The sequence below is a fragment of the Bos indicus x Bos taurus genome, chromosome 24 (assembly GCF_003369695.1).
Source record: "Bos indicus x Bos taurus breed Angus x Brahman F1 hybrid chromosome 24, Bos_hybrid_MaternalHap_v2.0, whole genome shotgun sequence".
Lineage (NCBI taxonomy): Eukaryota > Metazoa > Chordata > Mammalia > Artiodactyla > Bovidae > Bos > Bos indicus x Bos taurus.
In genome coordinates this window covers 29,878,108-29,897,536 of record NC_040099.1, presented here as the reverse complement: position 1 = coordinate 29,897,536, position 19,429 = coordinate 29,878,108, and the positions used below count along the sequence as shown (strand labels likewise).

At 38.9% G+C, this 19,429-nt stretch overlaps 2 protein-coding genes across 3 annotated transcripts in view; one reads left to right on the top strand and one right to left on the bottom strand.

The window, feature by feature from the left end:
* The window catches only part of CHST9 (carbohydrate sulfotransferase 9), a 279,495-nt gene that overhangs the window by 243,762 nt on the left and 16,304 nt on the right, over positions 1 to 19,429 (bottom strand). The gene's annotated exons all lie outside the window — the stretch shown is intronic.
* On the top strand, positions 11,884 to 12,576 carry LOC113882794 (peroxisomal membrane protein 4-like). Its single transcript, XM_027525935.1, has one exon. The coding sequence runs from the start codon at positions 11,904 to 11,906 to the stop codon at positions 12,540 to 12,542; it is 639 nt and encodes a 212-aa protein (XP_027381736.1). The 5' UTR covers positions 11,884 to 11,903; the 3' UTR covers positions 12,543 to 12,576.

The following is a 19,429-nucleotide window of genomic DNA, read 5'->3' as shown; positions in this document are numbered from 1 at the left end:
CTCTAAGATAAACAATAAATATGCACAATTCCTTCAGCCATTCCTTATGGGACATGGTTTAGGAGTAGTCAATCAATTTAATCATCCTCCTCCAGACACATTCGTGTTTGTTAATGCTTTTCTTTAAATGCAGGGCTCAGAAGTAGATATAATAATCCGAGCGTGATTGAATGGATGGGTGATGTTATGAGAATCAGCACCATAAAAATAATGGCTACACTTGAGAACATTCACAGATACAATGGGAGAATAAAACAGGTTACAGGTTAGAGTCTTAGAGATTCCCTTCAGTTCAAACAGCAGGATAATGGAAAGACCTTCTTTAAAAAAATTTGAAGGAAAGGATTATGAAGTAGGAAACATGTCATAAAGAACATGCAATTAAGAAACTAAGGACATTATTACATGGCAGACTGTAAACAAAACATTTGTTTAATAAATAAATGGAGAGCAAGGATTTAAGAAATGTAGGCAAGAAAATTATCTATGAAACATGTCACCCCCCCCCCCAAAATGGAAACAGTGATCAGAAAAGATGACTACACCAATGTGAAATTATTGAGAGAAGATCAATAGGATTTGGGGAAGAGGAACTGGAAGATGAAAAATTTTTTTTTTCCAACCATGAGTTTGAAGTGCTGGAAGAGAAAAAGGATATGTGCTTTAATGCAGTGCACAGTAGAAAGAAATAGTTCTTACATATACAAATGTTATTCATATACCCATGAACCTTAAATAATAATGAGGTACTTTGGGTGCTATGCATTTGTTTTCTGTTTCAACGATAGCAGGACCTGAGTTTTCACAAAATTCATGTCTGATTCTTTCCTACCCTGTGAACTGTAGCCTGCCAGGCTCCTCTATCCATGGGACTGTCCAGGCACGAATCCTGGAGAGGGTTGCCATTCCCTCCTCCAGGGGATCTTCCCAACCCAGCGATCGAACCCGCGTCTCTTATGTCTCCTGCATTGGCAGGCAGGTTCTTTACCGCTACCGCCACCTGGGAAGGTGGACTTAACTTCTCAATGATAGCAGGACCTGGGTTTTTCATATCAACTAAAGGAAGAAGTTGCTTTTCAAGGAGATAGACCAATATATAAAGGCATTACAAAATCTAGTGAGTTTGGTGGGGCACTATAGCTGAAAAAAGTGACATGATTCGAAAATAGGATAATGTAGACATGGGTGACTAAGAAAGAGAGCCAGAGAATTTTAAAAGCTTCATAGAAATATATTTACTTCCAAATGTCCTCAAAAGACAAATGAAACCCAGCATGTAATTAACTATCATGTAGATATAATATTGACATTGTAGATAAATAATTAAAATCATAGAAAAACAATTCATGATACCTTTGTAAGTGAAAAGGGCAGCTTATAAAACTGCTGGAACATATAGTTTGCTAATTATTGCAGTTCCACCCCTCTCGTAAAACTGTAGGACTGCATTCTGCCTTCCTTATGATTGGTGGCTCAGACGGTAAAGCATCTGTTTACAACGTGAGAGACCTGGATTCGATCCCTGGGTTGGGAAGATTCCCTGGAGAAGGAAATGGCAACCCACTGCAGTACTCTTGCCTTGAAAATCCCATGGACGGAGGAGCTTGGTGCAGGCTACTGTCCATGGGGCCGCACAGAGTCGGGCACGACTGAGCGACTTCACTTCACTTGTCACTAGTGCGAAAAAAACCAACAACAGACAAACAAGAACAACCCTAGAGCGCTGAAGAGGGAACAGGTGGGGAACTGCCCTCAGTCCAGTGGTTTGGGCACTGCGCACTCACTGCCAAGGGCCTGGATTCAATCTCTGATTGGGGAAGTAAGATCCCACAAGCCCCGGGGAACAGCTCAACAAAAGGCAATGGGCAACAGAATGTTAGGAAGTCATCTTGATCTTTCCACTTCTTCTGAGTAAGCAGGATTCCCATTATGATGCTGGCTACAATATAAAACACAATGGATCAAATTGGTATTGAAATATTACTTTTTACTCTAGCAATCTCTGTACTTAATTATGTCCAACACTGAAGACTACTTCTAGTACGACAAAATCCTGCAACAAAAACTTAGACAAATAGTTTGGCATTGCTTTATAGTCTACAAACTGTCTTGATCTATTTTCAAATTAGTAATTTTGTGATGAGACCATAAAACATAGATTGTTTTATTATTACTGTTGTTACTTGATGTTACCTGGATGAAATCTTTTCTCTGTTGTCACCTATATATTACATTATTTCTAAATTCCCTTCTCTGCTCATCCCAGTAATAATAATGCCCTTGTAATAGTATAATAATTATAGAGCATCCTGCTTCCTTACACTGGATATGTTGGGTAGTTATTTTTATTAATAATTAGCCAGACAGTCAAAAACTATTTGGAAGATGACTTTCCCCCCTCACTATACAGTATCTAGACATCTGGTATGCTGCCATTCTATAATGTCTCTTATAGAAAGGATAATATTGCTTTCCATAAAATAGCAAAATTCTAAGGCTAACATAATCCTCTATAAAACACTAGAAATATGTGTATATTCTAAAATGAATATAATTTGTTTCTTATGGATCGCAAAGTTTGTGAGCCAAGCACGCAAGGCTGGCTTCAAGCAATCTCATGCAAATATTTATTAAGTTTTACTATGTGCGCCCTCTCTTTGCTCTTGTTTCACATTCCAGCCCATCTGTGCTTTGCCTGCAACCATTTACCAGAGAAACAACATGAAACAGCAAAGGTGCTCATCTACAAATCTTGGTTTAAAAATGAGAAATAAATTAAACTTGCAAAAATATCTACTGATAAAAATCATAGCATAAGCTCTTAAGGCATCTCCAAAGAACACACCACAAAACTGCTTATATGAAAATATCAAAGTGACTGCCGTAGGTAGTTATTGAAATATGTATAGTTAAATTGAGAAGCCTGAAATGATGGCAACAAAGCAAAGTAGGAATAATATATAACTCTGAAGATTAGAATCCCATAAAAAATGCAGGAAATATGACAAAATATGTTTAAAAAAGAGAGTTGTGAGATTGAAGGCTATTACAAAATTGTGACTAATTAGTGATGCTTTGGGCTTCCCAGGTGGCGCTAGTGGTAAAGAACCCACCTGTCAATGTAGGAGACACAAGGGACACGGGTTCAATCCCTGGATCAGAAAGATCTCCTGGAGGAGGACAGGGCAACTCATTCCAGTATTCTTGCCTCAAGAATCCCATGGACAGAGGAACCTGGACGGCTACAGTCCATGGTTTGCAAAGTGTGGGACATGACTAAAGTGACTTAGCACGCACGCACACAGTGATGCTTTTAATGCTATTATTGTACTGGTTAATTTAAATTAATTTAGTTAACTAAGCGACGAAGAGGATGTCTAGTTAAATCTAGTAAGTGAAAGTGAAGACGCTCATTCGTGTCCGACTCTTTGCGACCCCATGGACTCCTATCAGGCTCCTCCGTCCATGGGATTTTCCAGGCAAGAGTGCTGGAGTGGATTGCCATTTCCTTCTCCAGGGGATCTTCCCGACCCAGGATCGAACCCGGGTCTCCCTCATTGCAGGCAGATGCTTTACTGTCTGAGCCAGTAAAGGGACAGATTAAATGCATGTATTCCTTCCTCAAACTCCAGTAAAATGAAACTGAAAATGGTAGAGGGGGGAAAAAAACCTTGCAAAGACATAAGGGAAGAAATGATTACTAGAAAGAGAGAATAATAAAACTGTAGAAGATAAAATGCAGGCAGAAGAGCGATAACCAGCTTAAAAGACCACAAATGTTGAACTCAAATTATTCCCATAGATACCAACAAGAAGCAAGATGCTGTGTGCTACAAGCCCAGGAAAAGTGAACTAGGTTCCCCAGAAGAGGAAAGGCAATGGTTAACCAGACGAAAAGCAGGGCAAAGAACAGGAAAATATGAAACAAACAAAAAAAAATAGAAAAAAACTATAATTTACATCTTTAGAGAGATAAAAATTGGTTCCATCAAATGGCACAAGGACCCTATATTTAATAAAGAAAGTAAAGGAAATCAGAGAGCAAACAAAAAAGCTCTTGCAAATGAAAAACATAACCAAACTGAAAACTCAACATACAAGTTAGAAGATACATTAAGATGACTTCTCAGAAGGACAAAAAGATAGGAAATTGAACATGAAAAAAAAGTCAGGAAATAGGATTAATCTAAGGGATTCAAAATCTTAATAACAGAAGAGATCCAGGCAGCAAGAACTGAGAAAAGGATCAATGGTGATAAAATTCAAGAAAACTTCAGGGACATGTGTTTCTAGATATAAAGGGATTACTGAGTATTTAACACAATGAATATGAAATAAACACACCAAGGGAAGTTGTATAGACAATTGAGAACACTAAGAATAAAAAAAAGATTCCATGGGTTACCAGAGAGAAACAAATGAGTGGATCACAACCAGATCACATCTAGAGGATCAAGAATTAGAATAACATCAGACTTGTCAATAGCAACTATTAGAATAAGGCAATGGAGCAAGAATGTCTTCAAAATTCCCATGGAAAATTATTTTCACTTAAAATTTTACTAAATGCTACCAAATTCTATTGAAGTCTCAATCAAAGGTGTGGTTAAAAGAAAACATTTTCAGGTAAGTTTTCAAAAAAATTTACCTCCTAACAGGCTACAAGAGGACCCGACAAAGCAAGGCAATAAAACAAGAGGAAGAAATAAGATACAGGAAACAGGAGACCCAGAGAAAGAGAGGGATGATGTAAGAGAAATTTCTGGTCAGTAATGAAAAGATGAAAACTGTGTGCAGATTTTTTTGATGGTGAGCAGTTCAAACTGGAGCAGGACAGAGGCATGGCAGAAACTTTTCAAAAAGATAAAACTTGTAAACTAGCTAATCTGTCTGACCATCTTGACAGAATATTTAGACAGTGATGAAGAGTTTGCTTGAATCAGAGATAAACACTTAGAACATTAAGCAAACGAAAGAGTAAGACATTATTAGGACTTCCCTGGTGGTCCAGTGACTAGGATTTAGTGCTCCCAATGCAGGGGGCTCAGGTTTAATCCCTGGTCAGGGAACTATTAATAAATCCCACATGCTGCAACTGGGAGTTCTCATGCCTCAAATAAGACCTGGCATAGCCAAATAAATTAAAAAAACAACAACAAAAAGATATTATTAACTTCAGGAAGTAAAAAAATACAGGAAAGGAAAATTAGATAAAACTGCATAGTTAATGCTGCAGATAATGAGACAGTCCTGACAACAAAAACACTGAGTATGTATCTCAACAAAACGCTATCTCTATTGGGAGGACAGAGGGGTTTGAAGGACAAGTATGACTATATGTGGCAAGATGAGAAAGGAAAAAGGACTAAGCTCTCTTCTATCATGGTAGAAAGTCAATAGGTAAAGCCAAAAACTAAAACTTCAAGTTCTAAAATGTGGATATTGTTTTAGAGACAAGGAAATACCCCCCAAACATGAAAGTTCACCCATCATAACAGGTAGAGCCAGAATACAAAAAGAAACTTGGGTTTTTCTGTCCTCAAATTACATGATTTCCACTAAACTTAAGTGAGAAAGTAAAAGTGTTAGTTCCTCAGTCATCTCCTACTCTTTGCGACTCCATGGACTGCAGCCTACCAAGCTTCTCTGTCCATGGGATTTCCCAGACAAGAATACTGGAGCAGGTTGCCATTTCCTTCTCCAGGGGCTCTTCCTGACCCAGGGATCGAACCCATGACTTTTGCATAGCAGGCAGATTTTTTTTTCCATTTGAGCCCAGGGAAACTTAAGTGTACCCTTCAAATAAAACTTACTGAGTGATGCCAAAATTATGAAACATTAAAATTTTCTCAAAATAAGCTGATTTACTTTTTTATTAGTTACCAAAAGTCAGAGCTGACTAAATAAACTGAAAACCTAAGAAAGATGTAAGGGGCTACTTGTCTTGAGAAAACATTCCATTTTTCAGCACTGGGAAATACTTTTACATTATTTATCCACATATCTTAGGAACTCACAAATGGGGACATCAACACAGAAATATTCTGTTAATTGATCATTCAAGCAACCACAGAGAACTTTCTTTCCTAGGGTTACAATTTATTCCTGCCATTGCAAAACACATCCTCTGAGTTCCAAACCTTGTCATGAAATGATCTGTTGACGATTCTGAAAGGTCTCATATCCCTGGCTTCTATTGTGATCTTTGATTGTTCAACCTTTAATGACCTCACCCACTTCCCTTTTTCTTTCTTTGGAGTTCTACTCTCTTTTCTCTTCTCCATCCCCCATGAAATAATCAAGTTTCTACAAAGATGAAAGCTTAATCCATGTTTCTAGTTCCAATAAATCACCTGTTCTCATCCCTTTTTCTAAATACTGACTGTACATTGTCCTATTTCTCACAGTTTCAAGATGCCCAAATTTCTTATACAATTGACCCCTGAACAACACAGGTTTGAACTGCACAGGTCCATTTGCACACAGAGTTTTTTTTAAAAAAAATAAATGTAGTATGTGTATTTTCATTCTATCAGATCAGATCAGTCACTCAGTCATGTCCAACTCTTTGCGATCCCATGAATCACAGCACGCCAGGCCTCCCTGTCCATCACCAACTCCAGGAGTTCACTCAGACTCACATCCATCGAGTCAGTGATGCCATCCAGCCATCTCATCCTCTGTCGTCCCCTTCTCCTCCTGCCCCCAATCCCTTCCAGCATCAGGGTCTTTTCCAATGAATCAACTCTTCACATGAGGTGGCCAAAGTACTGGAGTTTCAGCTTCAGCATCATTCCTTCCAAAGAAATCCCAGGGCTGATCTCCTTCAGAATGGACAGGTTGGATCTCCTTGCAGTCCAAGGGACTCTCAAGAGTCTTCTCCAACACCACAGTTCAAAAGCATCAATCATTCTATAGATCTTAATTAATAAAGTTCAGGAGAATATTTGTGTTTAATTAAAGATCACAACATGTGGAATCAGAAAAAGTAGGATTTGAGTCCTGATTCTGCCCATATGGTTTCAGCTTCCTGCCCTTGGGTGAGTCATTTATCAATTCCTTTATTTTTGAGGCTGAGATAGCAGTGTGCAGATTTTTGACTGTGCAAGGGTTGGCACTCCTAACCCTCATGTTGTTGTTCAAGGGTCAAGTGTAATAACTAAAAAGGCCCTTTCTGATCTACCTCTTGACTACTCTTTTAATCGCTCATAACTCTGAAGCCCCTGTTGATTCAGACAGTAAGAATGTGCCTGCAATACAGGAGGCCCAGGTTCTACCTTTGGGTCTGGAAGAGCTCCTGGAGAAGGGAATGGCAATCCACTCCAGTTTTCTTGCCTGGGAAATCCCATGGACAGAGGAGCCTGGTGGGCTACATCTGTGGGGCTGCAAAGAGTTGTACACGACTGAGCGACTGAACACTTTCACACCTCTACTCAAACTCTACTCTCAAGGTGCAGGCTAAACTATTTAAGTTTGTAAGAACTAATTGTATTCTCTTTTGTCCCTGGGCACATGAACATTCTTGTCTTTTTCTTTCAGACCCTCACCAACCTCAAGCTGGTCTCTGTTCTTTAGGACTCAACTTTAAAGTGAAACTCATGGTACTCTCATGCTAAATACACTGCCTTAGACACAGTGAATGGGGTATAAATACGTGTTTCATAAATGAATATAAGGACTTCTGGATAAATAACTTACCTCCAGATAATTTCTTCAGTTCAATGGAAATAATGCTGCCTCAATCTTTCTTAAATACTGCTTATTCAGTGTTTTCCTTTGCTTAAAATATACACACTAGTATATATAAAATAGATAACCAAAAAGGACTTACTGTTTGGCACAGGGAACTATGCTCAATATTGTGTAATAACCTATCTTGGAAAATCTACCTACTAGGCTCTACTTAAGTTGGTAAACATAATTTTGCAACCTCATTTTCTGTTGCTCCCCAATGTAAAGCCTTCTGTCTACTGACTCCTGAGCGCTCCACACTCATCTCTACATCCATCAATTTGTTTTCACTCTTTATTCCATTTTTCATAGGACTTTTCCCATTTTGACTTTCTATCCTACAAAGCCAGCTTTTCCCATAACAGCTTCTTTGAATCATTCTAGCCCATGTTAATGGTAATAGCAACACTTTAGTCATTCATGAAATATATTTTAATCATTTGTTATTTGACAGGCACTGTGTAGCTACTGGGACACAAAAGTTAGCCAAGAGAGTGCAAGAAAAACAAATTAAACATTGGATTAAGAAGTGTGACAAGTACTAAAAGCAAGAGTCAATGTATTGAATACAGGTTATAATGACCAGCAGATCTCCTTTACACATGTTGGTCAGAGAAGGCATCTTTGAAGGGGTGATGTTTAAGGAGATCTGAAGTATAAGAAGGACAACAGTTCAGTTCAGTCACTCAGTCCTGTACAACTTTTTGTGACTCCATGGACTGCAGCACACCAGGCCTCCCTGTCCATCACCAACTCCAGGAGTTTACTCAAACTCATGTCCATTGAGTTGGTGATGCATTCCAACCATCTCACCCTCTGTCGTCCCCTCTCTTCCCACCTTCAATCTTTCCCAGCATCAGGGTCTTTTCAAATGAGTCAGTTCTTCACATCAGGTGGCCAAAGTATTAGAGTTTCAGCTTCAGCATCAGTCCTTCCAATGAATATTCAGGACAGATTTCCTTTAGGATGGACTGGTTGGATATCCTTGCAGTCCAAAACATGGTCCACTGGAGAAGGGAATGGCAAACCACTATATTCTTGCCTTGAGAACCCCATGAACAGTATGAAAAGGCAAAAAGACAGGACACTGAAAGATGAACTCCCCAGGTAGGTAGGTGCCCAATATGCTACTGGAGATCAGTGGAGAAATAACTCCAGAAAGAATGAAGAGACAGAGCCAAAGCAAAAACAACACCCAGCTGTGGATGTGACTGGTGATAGAAGTAAAGTCCGATGCTATAAAGAGCAATATTGCATAGGAACCTGGAATGTTAGGTCCATGAATCAAGGCAAATTGGAAGTGGTCAAACAAGAGATGGCAAGAGTGAATGTCAACATTTTAGGAATCAGCTAACTAAAATGGACTAGAATGGGTGAATTTAATTCAGATGACCATCATATCTACTACTCTGGGCAAGAATCCCTCAGAAGAAATGGAGTAGCCATCAGAGTCAACAAAAGAGTCCTAAATGCAGTAAGTACTTGGATGCAATCTCAAAAATGACAGAATGATCTCTGTTCGTTTCCAAGGCAAAGCATTCAATATCACGGTAATCCAAGTCCATGCCCCGATCAGTAATGCTGAAGAAGCTGAAGCTGAACGGTTCTATGAAGACCTACGAGACCTTCTAGAACTAACACCCAAAAAAGATGTCCTTTTCATTATAGGGGACTAGAATGCAAAAGTAGGAAGTCAAGAAATATCTGCAGTAACAGGCAAATTTGGCTTTGGAGTACAGAATGTAGCAGGTCATAGCACTGGTCACAGTAAACACCCTTTTCCAACAACAAGAAGGACATAGTCATGTGCAAAGATGTGGTGGTAAATGGAAAGAATTCTCCATAGAGTGAATCACGTGTGAAAATACTCTGGAAGAGAAAAGGACTTAGCATATCCTAGGAACTAAAAGAAGACAATATGGCTTGAGCTTGATGAATAAAAGGAAAGCCATCTAAGATGAGCTTGGAAAGATAGGTAAGGTCACCCAGTTCATAAGGGCAACTCTAAAAAGCAACAGATAATGATAGACTATTTATAACCAGAGGAGAGAAAAGATTAGATCTATGTCTTAAGATCACTTTTGCTGCTATATGAGTAATGAACTGAGAAATTAATCAGCCAGGAAGGGGGCTGTTGCAGTCTACAAATATGGATAATGATGACTTGGATCGGGATAACCGCAGTAGAGATAGAAAGAAATGGAAAAACTTCAAATTAACTTTTGAGGTGACACTTGTGATAGGGGAAATCTTCAAAGAAGAGCAAGAGCTCAGATTTGATCATGTTGAATTTTAGTATTTATGATAAAACCAAGTCAAGGTACTAGATAGGAAATTAAATATGCAGGTCATGATTTCTGGGCAGATCAATTTCTAAGATGGGTCTGGTTCTGCATAATCCCCTTCTCTTGAGTCTGAATAAGACCGGCAATTTGATTTTAATTAATAGCATATGAAAAAGGTAACAGACATTGCAGAATTAATGTCCTTAATCAATTGTGTTTGAGTTAATTAAACAAGAGATTACTTCAGCCAAGAGAAAGAAGGAAATCCTGCCATTTGCTATAATGTAGATGAACTTGGAGGATATCATGCTAAGTGAAATAAGCCAGACAGAGAAAGTCAAATACTGGATGATCTCACTTATATGTGGAATCTAGAGAGAGAGAGAGAAGATGAGAATGAGAATAGAATGGTGGCTACCAAAGGCTAGGGAGCTGGAGAAATGAAGAGTTGCTGGTCACACTTGTAAGATGAATAGAGATGGCGACTATAATTAATAATATTGTATTGTTTACTTGAAATTTACAAAGACAGTATGTCTTAGTAGTCTCATCACACACACACAAATTATATGAGATCACGGATATGTGAATTAATGTGATTGTGGTAACCATCCTCACAACAGGTATATCAAATCATCTGTTGTACACAAAGAAAAAGATAACAAAAACAAAAGCATCCTATGGGGGCCTGACTTGATCAAGTGACCTCCTTAAAAGAGGGTTCAGAACTTCCGTAAAGTTAAGAGATAGATACTCCCCTACTCGCCCTGAAGAAGCAAAAAGCTAGCTGTGAATTTCCTTTGGAGAGGGATGGTCTCTAGGAGCTGAGGCCCTCAGACCAATTGCTGTAATGAACAGAATTCTGTCCATAAACTCAATGGGCCTGAAAGAACACCTCAGGCTTCAGATGAAAAACGTGGCAGAGCCAACTGCCTGACTGCAGCCTTGTGGAATCTTAAGCAGAGGATTGTTAGGTTGTTCCTAACTTCACAACAAGGAAAGTTATCAGAGATACACAGAAATCTTATGTAATAATAAAGGGGTCAGTTATCTAAGAAGACATAATTCTTAATGCGTATGTCTGATGGAATTACAAGGAAAAACAGATGAATCCATTTTATAGTTGGAGACCTTAATACTCCTCTATTAGAAATGGACAGATTCAGCAGGCAGGAAATTAGTAAAGACACAGTTGAATCCTGGGCTTCCCTATTGTGTCTCAGCTGGTGAAGAATCTGCCTGCCATGCCAGAGACCTGGGTTCAATGCCTGGGTTGAGAAGATCCCCTGGACAAAGAAAAGGCTATCCACTCCAGTATTCTGGCCAGGACAATTCCGTGGACCGCATAGTCCATGGGGTTGCAGAGTCAGACACGACTGAGCAACTTTCACTCACTCACTCAGTTGAACTCTATAATACCATCAGTCAACTGGATATAATAGATTTCTACACTATTTTATCTAACAGTGACAAAAATACAGTCTTCTCAAACTCACACAGAACATTCACCAAGATAGACCACCTTCCAGGCCATAAAACAGGCATTAAAAAGTTTAAAAGACTAGAAATCATAAAATACAATATCTGTTCTCAGATCAGAATAGAGTTAAATCAGAAATTGATAACAGAAAGATACATGGAAAAGTCCTGAAATACTTGGAGATTAAATATCATACTTCTAAATAAAATATGCATTGACCAAGAAATCTCAAGAGTAATTTAAAAATATTTTGAATTAAAAGTGAAAACATAACACCAAAATTTATAAGATGAGGGGAATTTATAGCATTTAATACATATTTTATCTAAAATCAATTGTTTATGCAACCTCGGCTGTCAGGGCGTGAGTCCTCCTCCATGTCTACCACCCTCAGCGACGCCTGCATTATGGTCGCCCCACCGCAGCTGCGGGCTCTGCTCTTTGTGATCAATGCACTATTGTGCAAGCGCTGCTACCACGCAGCACTGGCCATGCTTAAGGGCTTCCAGAACGGGGCAGTCTATGGAGCCAAAATCCGGGCCCCTCACGCGCTGGTCATGACCTTTCTTTTCCGGAGTGGCAGCCTCCGGGAGAAGCTGCTTGCCAACCTGCAGGCCACGTACACCCACTCCTGGAACCTGGCCAGGTTTGTGTTCCTCTACAAGGGACTCTGCGCCCTGCAGTCCCACGTCCAGGGCGAGACCTACCAGGCACATTCATTCGTGTCTGCCTTCATCGGGGGCTTGCTGGTGTTTGGAAACAACAGTAACGTCAACAGCCAGATCAGCATGTACCTGCTATCCCGCGTCCTACTTGCCCTGTGCCACCTGGGCGTGGAGAAGGGCTTCATCCCTGAACCCAGGTTGGACCCGTTTCCATGGTTCACAGGGCTGGTGTGGGGGCTGGTGCTGTGGCTCTTCGAGTGCCACCGGCCAACCCTGCAGCCCTCACTGCAGTCGTCCACGACCTACCTGTATGAGGACAGCAACGTGTGGCACGACCTCTCGGACTTCCTTATCTACAACAAGAGCCAACCCTCCAAGTAACAGGGCCCCCAGGTGCTCAGGAAGGCTCCTGCACCCCAGTCAGGTGATGGAGGTGTCCAGCCGTGGTTTGAGATTGGCTCCACCTGCTAACCATCCCAGAGGCTCCTACCTTTCAAGATCTGGGGTCTCAGACTCTAACTTTTGTTAGCCCAGGGCTCCATTTGGCGAAATGGAAGCACTGATTATCAGTTCTCATTAGGTACTCTTGAATAGTGAAACGAGCCACCGAATCAGGCTGAGGAACCTTGGGCACGGTGATGGCTGCTGACTCTTGAGAGACCAGGGAAGGTCACACCCCACCCTGGGCCTCAGGGATCATCGAGCCCCGACGAGGGCACTGAAGTCTCTTTCTGGTGGGTATGTTCTCTGACTATTCTTCTGTAAAAGAGAGCTTCTGGCTGATGGGCAGTGGGTTGCAAAAATGCATTTTTAGACAATACTCAGTTCCTTGCCTTGGGTGTTCTATTGTAGAAGCTCCAGTGTTTCCACTGTCCCAACAGAAACACAGTGTGGGACATATGTGACTGAGCTTTTTTTAGCAGCCACAGTTTTTAAAAAGTGGAGGGAATTCCTGGTGGTCCAGTGGTTAGGACTCCGCTGTCACTGCCAAGGGCATGGGTTCTATCCCTGGTTGGGGAGCTAAGATCCCACATGCCACAAGGTATGGCCCAAAAAAAAAAATGCGGGGAGAGAAAGAAGCAGAGGAGATTAACCTTAATTATATCTTTGAACCCAGTATTTCTCAAATGTTATCATTTTAATGTGTATTAAATATAAAAATTAATAAAATATTTTACATTCTATTTTTCTTATACTAAGTCATCAGAATCAGGTGTGTGTTTTACACTTTCAGCATTTTTCAATTTGGACCAGTCACATTTCAGTGCTCAGCAGCCACATGTGGCTAGTGGCTGCTATATTGGACAGCACAGATTAGAACGTTCTATCCTCGCAGAAACTTCTAGTGGACGGTGCAGATACAGAGCTGGAGGACCTGGGTTTGAGTCCCCACTGGACTGCTGTGTAACCTTGGGGAAGGTTCTTCTCAGAGGCTCAGTTTCTACTAAAGTGAGGATAAACATAATAAAAAAAAAATCAATTGTTTAAATTCCTGCCTTAGGAAACTAGAAAAATACCAAGCAATTTCCAAAGTAAGCAGAAGAACAGAAATAATAAAAAAAATAAGAATGGAAATCATGAAATTGAAAACAAGAAATCAGCAGAGTATCACCAAAACCACAGCTGTTTCTTTGAAAAGACCAATAAAATCAGTAATCTCTAGCCAGCCTAATTAAGACTAGTTAAAAGGAAGAGGATACATATTGCTATTATTAGAAATGAAAGAGAGGACATCAGTACCTATCCCATGGAAATTCCAAGGATAATAAAGGAATGTTAGGAACAACTATATGTCTACAAATTTGATAATTTAGGTGAAATGGGCCAATTCCTTGAAAAATACAATCTGCCAAAATTCACACAAGACATGACAATGTGAATAGATTAGGTGTACATCCACCAAAGACACTGTGTCAATAATTAGTAACCTTACAAAACAGAAAGTATCAGGTTCAGATGGGTTCACTGGTGAATTCTATCAAACATTAAAGGAAGAAATTATACCAATTCTCTACATTTTCTTTCAAAAGATAGAAGCAGAGGGAACAATCTCTAACTCAGCCACTGAGGCTAGTACTACACTAATACCAAACAAAGCCAGTATAAAAAAAAAAATTACAGACCAATATCTCTCATAAATGTAGATGTAAAAATATTCAATAAAATATCAGCAAATCAAATCCAACAATGTATAAAAAGAATTATCAATGTATTTCATGACAAGTGGATTTATCCCATGCATGCAAGGCTGATTCAATATTCAAAACTCAATTAATGTAACCCATCACATAAACAGATGAAAAAAGAAACATCACACGAGCGTATCTACAGAAGCAGAAAAAGCATCTGACAAGCTCCAACACTCATTCATGATAAAAACTATCAGTAAACCAAGAATAAAGAACTTCCTCAACTTGATAAAGAAAGATACAAAAGACCTCTGGCTAACATGAGAAACCTGCTTTCTCAGTAAGATCAGGAACAAGGCAAGGATGTCTCCTCTCACCACTGCATTTCAACATCATACTGAAAATTCTGATTAATGCAGAAAAATAAGAAAAGGACATAAATGGTATACAAATTAGGAAGGAAGAAATGAAATCATTATTGCTTATAGATGACATAATTGTGTACGTAGAAAATCTGAAAGAACTGCCAAAAAACTTGTGGAACTAATAAGTGATTATAGCAAGGTCATTGGATATAAGATTATTTGTAAAAGTCAACTGCTTGACTATATATCAACAATGAAAAAGCAGAATTTGAAATTAAAAACCAGAATACAATTTATATTCGCTCAGACAATCATGTCTGACTCCTTGTGACCCCATGGACTGTAGCCTGCCAGGCTCTTTTGTCCATAGGATTGTCCTGGCAAGAATCTGGAGTGGGTACTGTTTCCTCCTCCAGGGGATCTTCCTGATCTAGGGATAAAACTCAGATCTCTTACGTCTTCTGCATTGGCAGACGGATTCTTTACCACTAGCACCACCTGAGAAGCCCACAATTTATATTTTCTATAGTTGTTCAGTTGCTAAGTCTTGTCTGACTCCTTGCGGCCCCATGGACTGTAGCATTCTAGGTTTCCCTGTCCTTCACTATCTCCTGGAATTTGCTCAAATTCATGTCCGCTGAGTTAGTGAGCACTCCTCAATTAAATGCTTAGATACAAATCTAACAAAAGATATCCAAGATACATATGAAGAAAAATGCAAAATTCTGATGAAAGAAAACAAAGAACTAAATATATGGAGATATTCCATGTTCATAGATAGGAAGACTCAACATTCCTAAGATGTCAGTTCTTCCCAACTTGTCTATAGATTAATGCAATCCCAATGAAAATCCCAGCAAGTTATTTTATTGTGGATATCAACAAACTGATTCTAAAGTTTATATGAAGAGGTAAAAGATCCAGAATAATAAACATAATAATGAAGGAGAAAAAGAAAGCTGGACAACTGTGACATTACCCAACTTCAAGACTTAATATAAAGAAGCAGTAATCAAGACAGTGTGGTATTGGTGAAAAAATAGAAAAACTGGTCAAAAGAATAAAATAGCAAGATATTTTATTATCTGGAATAATGTTTCCAGATATCTATTTCTGGAATCCCAGAATTAGATTCCCAGAAATATAGTCAACTGGAACAAGTACGGTGCGAGAGGGTATTTTAGACAAGACACAGTGGAACTGCAGTCTGCCCACTCCACCAGCCCTTGCCATTCCACATCGCTGGCCCTCTTGAAACATGAAAAGCAAACCAGAAAATGACTGGACTACAGACATCAGAAGTGGGCAAGGGCAAAGGGGGTGAGGAATGAGAATCAGGCAAACAAAAACTCAGGAAGTATAGTATACATGAGTCCCCTAGAATAAACTCCTTGATAATGAAATCCAGCAATCCACAAGATAAATCAAAATAACTCAGAAAAGGAAACAGCCATGAAAGGACTGATTCTGAGCACTGATTCATTCAATTTAAGTATGAAAATATGAAATAATTGCATAAGAATAAAAATGTAACAAAAAGTCTTAAATGAGGGAAGGGAACTAGAAGGATCCTTCATTGTATTTTTATTTTGTGAACATACAGTAAAACTGATGGAGGGGTATACAGTTCCACGAAGTGTTATAAATGTACAAGGTTCATAAAAAGAATGTTCATCTCTTCTATATTTTATTTTACTGCTTAAGGACTTTTATAAGCGGCTGAATAGATACCACAAAGCAAACAATCAGGGATTCCAATACAAAACACCAAGAAGACTTCTCAGGTAATGAGTAGGTATTTATTTATTTCTGATAACTGTGATTTTGAGTGTAGTTTAGCACACCACTGGTGACAGGTTATAGAGCTCTACTTTGCTATTTCCTCTGTGATTGCAATGTTTGGAATATATACAAATAGAACAACACCATTTTCCATTGTTTGTTACACTGATCCTTTCTGAGACTTTAGGTAAAATGACCTATTAAGCATCATGAATGAAAAATAGTTACATACTTGGGCAAGAGTTCTGCATTCCATGTGCAGGGAATTCAATATACTTATATCTAGAATTACTCCCCTAAGGCACGATCTCTCACGTGGATTTATTATCAAAAGGTTCTATTTGTGCAAATTCTTATTATCATATGTGTATATTCAATAAACTCAGAGTACAAATAGCTTCCAGCTAATAATTACCTAACAAATTGTTCACATAGCTGTTTGCTTTTAAAGCCAAATTCTCATGGAAGTTTGCTTCTCCTATTGCTGTAAATTCAAACAACTTTTAACTTACATTGTTCATGGTCTTAGAACTTTTTTAAAAATATGAAACAACATATATTAATAGTTTAATGAGATCACAAAATTCAGTTACACTCAGCCCTCAAGTCTTAAAAATGTGTCCCTCTTATGGCAGCATGTGTGTTCACTGTCTTACTACTAAAATGTGTATGAGTAGCTTGGAGTGGGGGGTGGGGGGCAGTTGGGGGGAGTGAGTGGGGAGCTCAATGGTATAATAGCTAAAGCTATTATTACCTTTATTTGAACATAGTCCAGACTTTTAAGAATCAACTCTCTCTCCCAAATAATTTACTATTTTTCCCTTATTAAAAACAATCCCAAGTTTTACCTAATTCTCTGTCTTAATAGAAGCTGAAGTTTAATTTCATATCATAGTGAAATTTAGCCTCTAGCCACTATAAACTGGAAGTATCAAGAAACCGATTCTTGAAGATTTTTCAAAAACTCAAATCTCTTCTGCTTGTTAGAATTTCTAATACTTTATGACTAGCATATCAAATGGTACTTCGGTGGCTCAGTGGGAAAGAATTCACCTGCCAATGCAGGTTCAATCCCTGGGTCCATCCCCTGGAGAAGGGAATGGCGACCCACTCCAACATTCTTGCCTGGGAAATTCCCATGGACAGAGGAGCCTGGCAGGCTACAGTCCATGGGGTCAGAAAGAGTTGGACACAACTGAAAACTGGGATCACACAGACACAAATGAAATATAAGGGAAAAGAGCTCTATTGATAGTTTTACCTTTGGTTTATCTTAAGATACAAGAAGATCTACAAGTCCTTTTTCCATCATGTATCAAGACGCACTATTCCACTTATTCTGAATAAGTGCAAGGTACATATCAAAGCAGTCCTAAATGTTATCAGAAAAGTATTCTTACAGGAAGCTGACCTGAAATACCACATCATATCCTTAAATGATAGGAGGAATATCTTGAATATTTACCTTCAAGTTGAAACTTTTCTGAAAAGATATTATTACAAATTCTATAACTCTTAAATAATTTAACCTCTTACTTTGTGCTTCATACAGAACTGACTCTCAGTTTTGACTAAACAGAGAGCTTTGTGTTCTGATACTTGTAAATCTATGATATTGGGCTCTGATATTCCCAGGTGACTCAGTGGTAAATAATTTGCCTACCAATGCAGGAGATGCAGAAGACATGGGTTCTATCCCTGGATGGGAAGATCCCCTGGAGGAGAAAATGGTAATCCACTCCAGTATTCCTGCTGGGAAAATCTCATGGATAAAGGAGCCTGGCTGGGTACAGCCCATGGGGTCACAAAGAGTCAGACACGACTGGGCATGCAAGCAAAAAATTGGGCTTTAAGTACCTGTTTATAATACACAAACACTAACAGTGCTAGTCTGCCTTCTAGATGATGTACAGCTGAGAATCACACTGGATCCTAAATCCTACTGGGGCCTCGGCCAGATCTATTCTACACTGCACACTGCATTCTGCTACGTTGTGGATCTTTCAGTGAAAGTCACCAGTAATCTTACACTCTGTTTTACAGGCAAGCATGTAATGTTAAGCAAAAACAAGGAAGAAGAAAAAACATATTACCAAGTTGCCCAATTACTCCTTAAAATTTCACTTGTTGAAAACTTCTCATATCTAACAGAAAAATGGGAAAAATACTACTGTATCTAATAGCTACTGATCATATCCTATTCCGTATTATCTCCTATATTGCCACTACATATTTTTTAGGATAGCTTTTTCTTAAGTGTGTAAATATAAATTATGGATAATTATGGAATGCTGAATGAAGATATTTAGGTACTTTGAAGAGGACACTTGACTAACTGATCAATGAAACTGCTTTCACCTATGCTAACTCACTTCAACACAATGTGAGAACAACTGCATCTGTTGGAGAGTTGGTTTAAAATCACAGAATAGTTTACCCAATTTTTATTTTGAAAACCATCTATGGAAAATTAGCAGTACTAGCACAGAATCTTTAATTTGATTAAATAATTTTTAACATTTGGCCACATCTTCTTTTTTCTGTTTCCCATATTTAAAAAAAAAAGTTTTTACCAAATCACATGAAAGAAAATGGCAGAGACCATGAAATTTCATCGCTGAGTACTTCAAAGTATATCTTCTCTCCCAAAACACATTCTCCTACATGATCCCAATAGGATTACAGGATTTAACATGAGTGTAATACTACATATGATCTACAACCCAAATCTAGATTCCTTCCAATTGGCCTAATATATTCTCTACAGTTATTTTATTCTCATTCAGAATCTAATCATGAAGGATATCTTGCAATTAGTTGCCATTTCTTCAGAAATGCGTGTGCATGCTCAGGCTTGTCCAGCTCTTTGCAACCCCATGGACTGTAGCTGCCTGGCTCCTCTGTTCATGGGATTTCCTAGGCAATACTGGAATGGGTTACCAGTCCCTCCTCCAGGGGATCTTCCTGACCTAGTGACCGAACTCATGTCTCT

What these genes read in the sequence shown, in the direction of transcription:
- LOC113882794 (XM_027525935.1), top strand. Translation starts at nt 11,904, where the DNA reads ATGGTCGCCCCACCGCAGCTGCGGGCTCTGCTCTTTGTGATCAATGCA.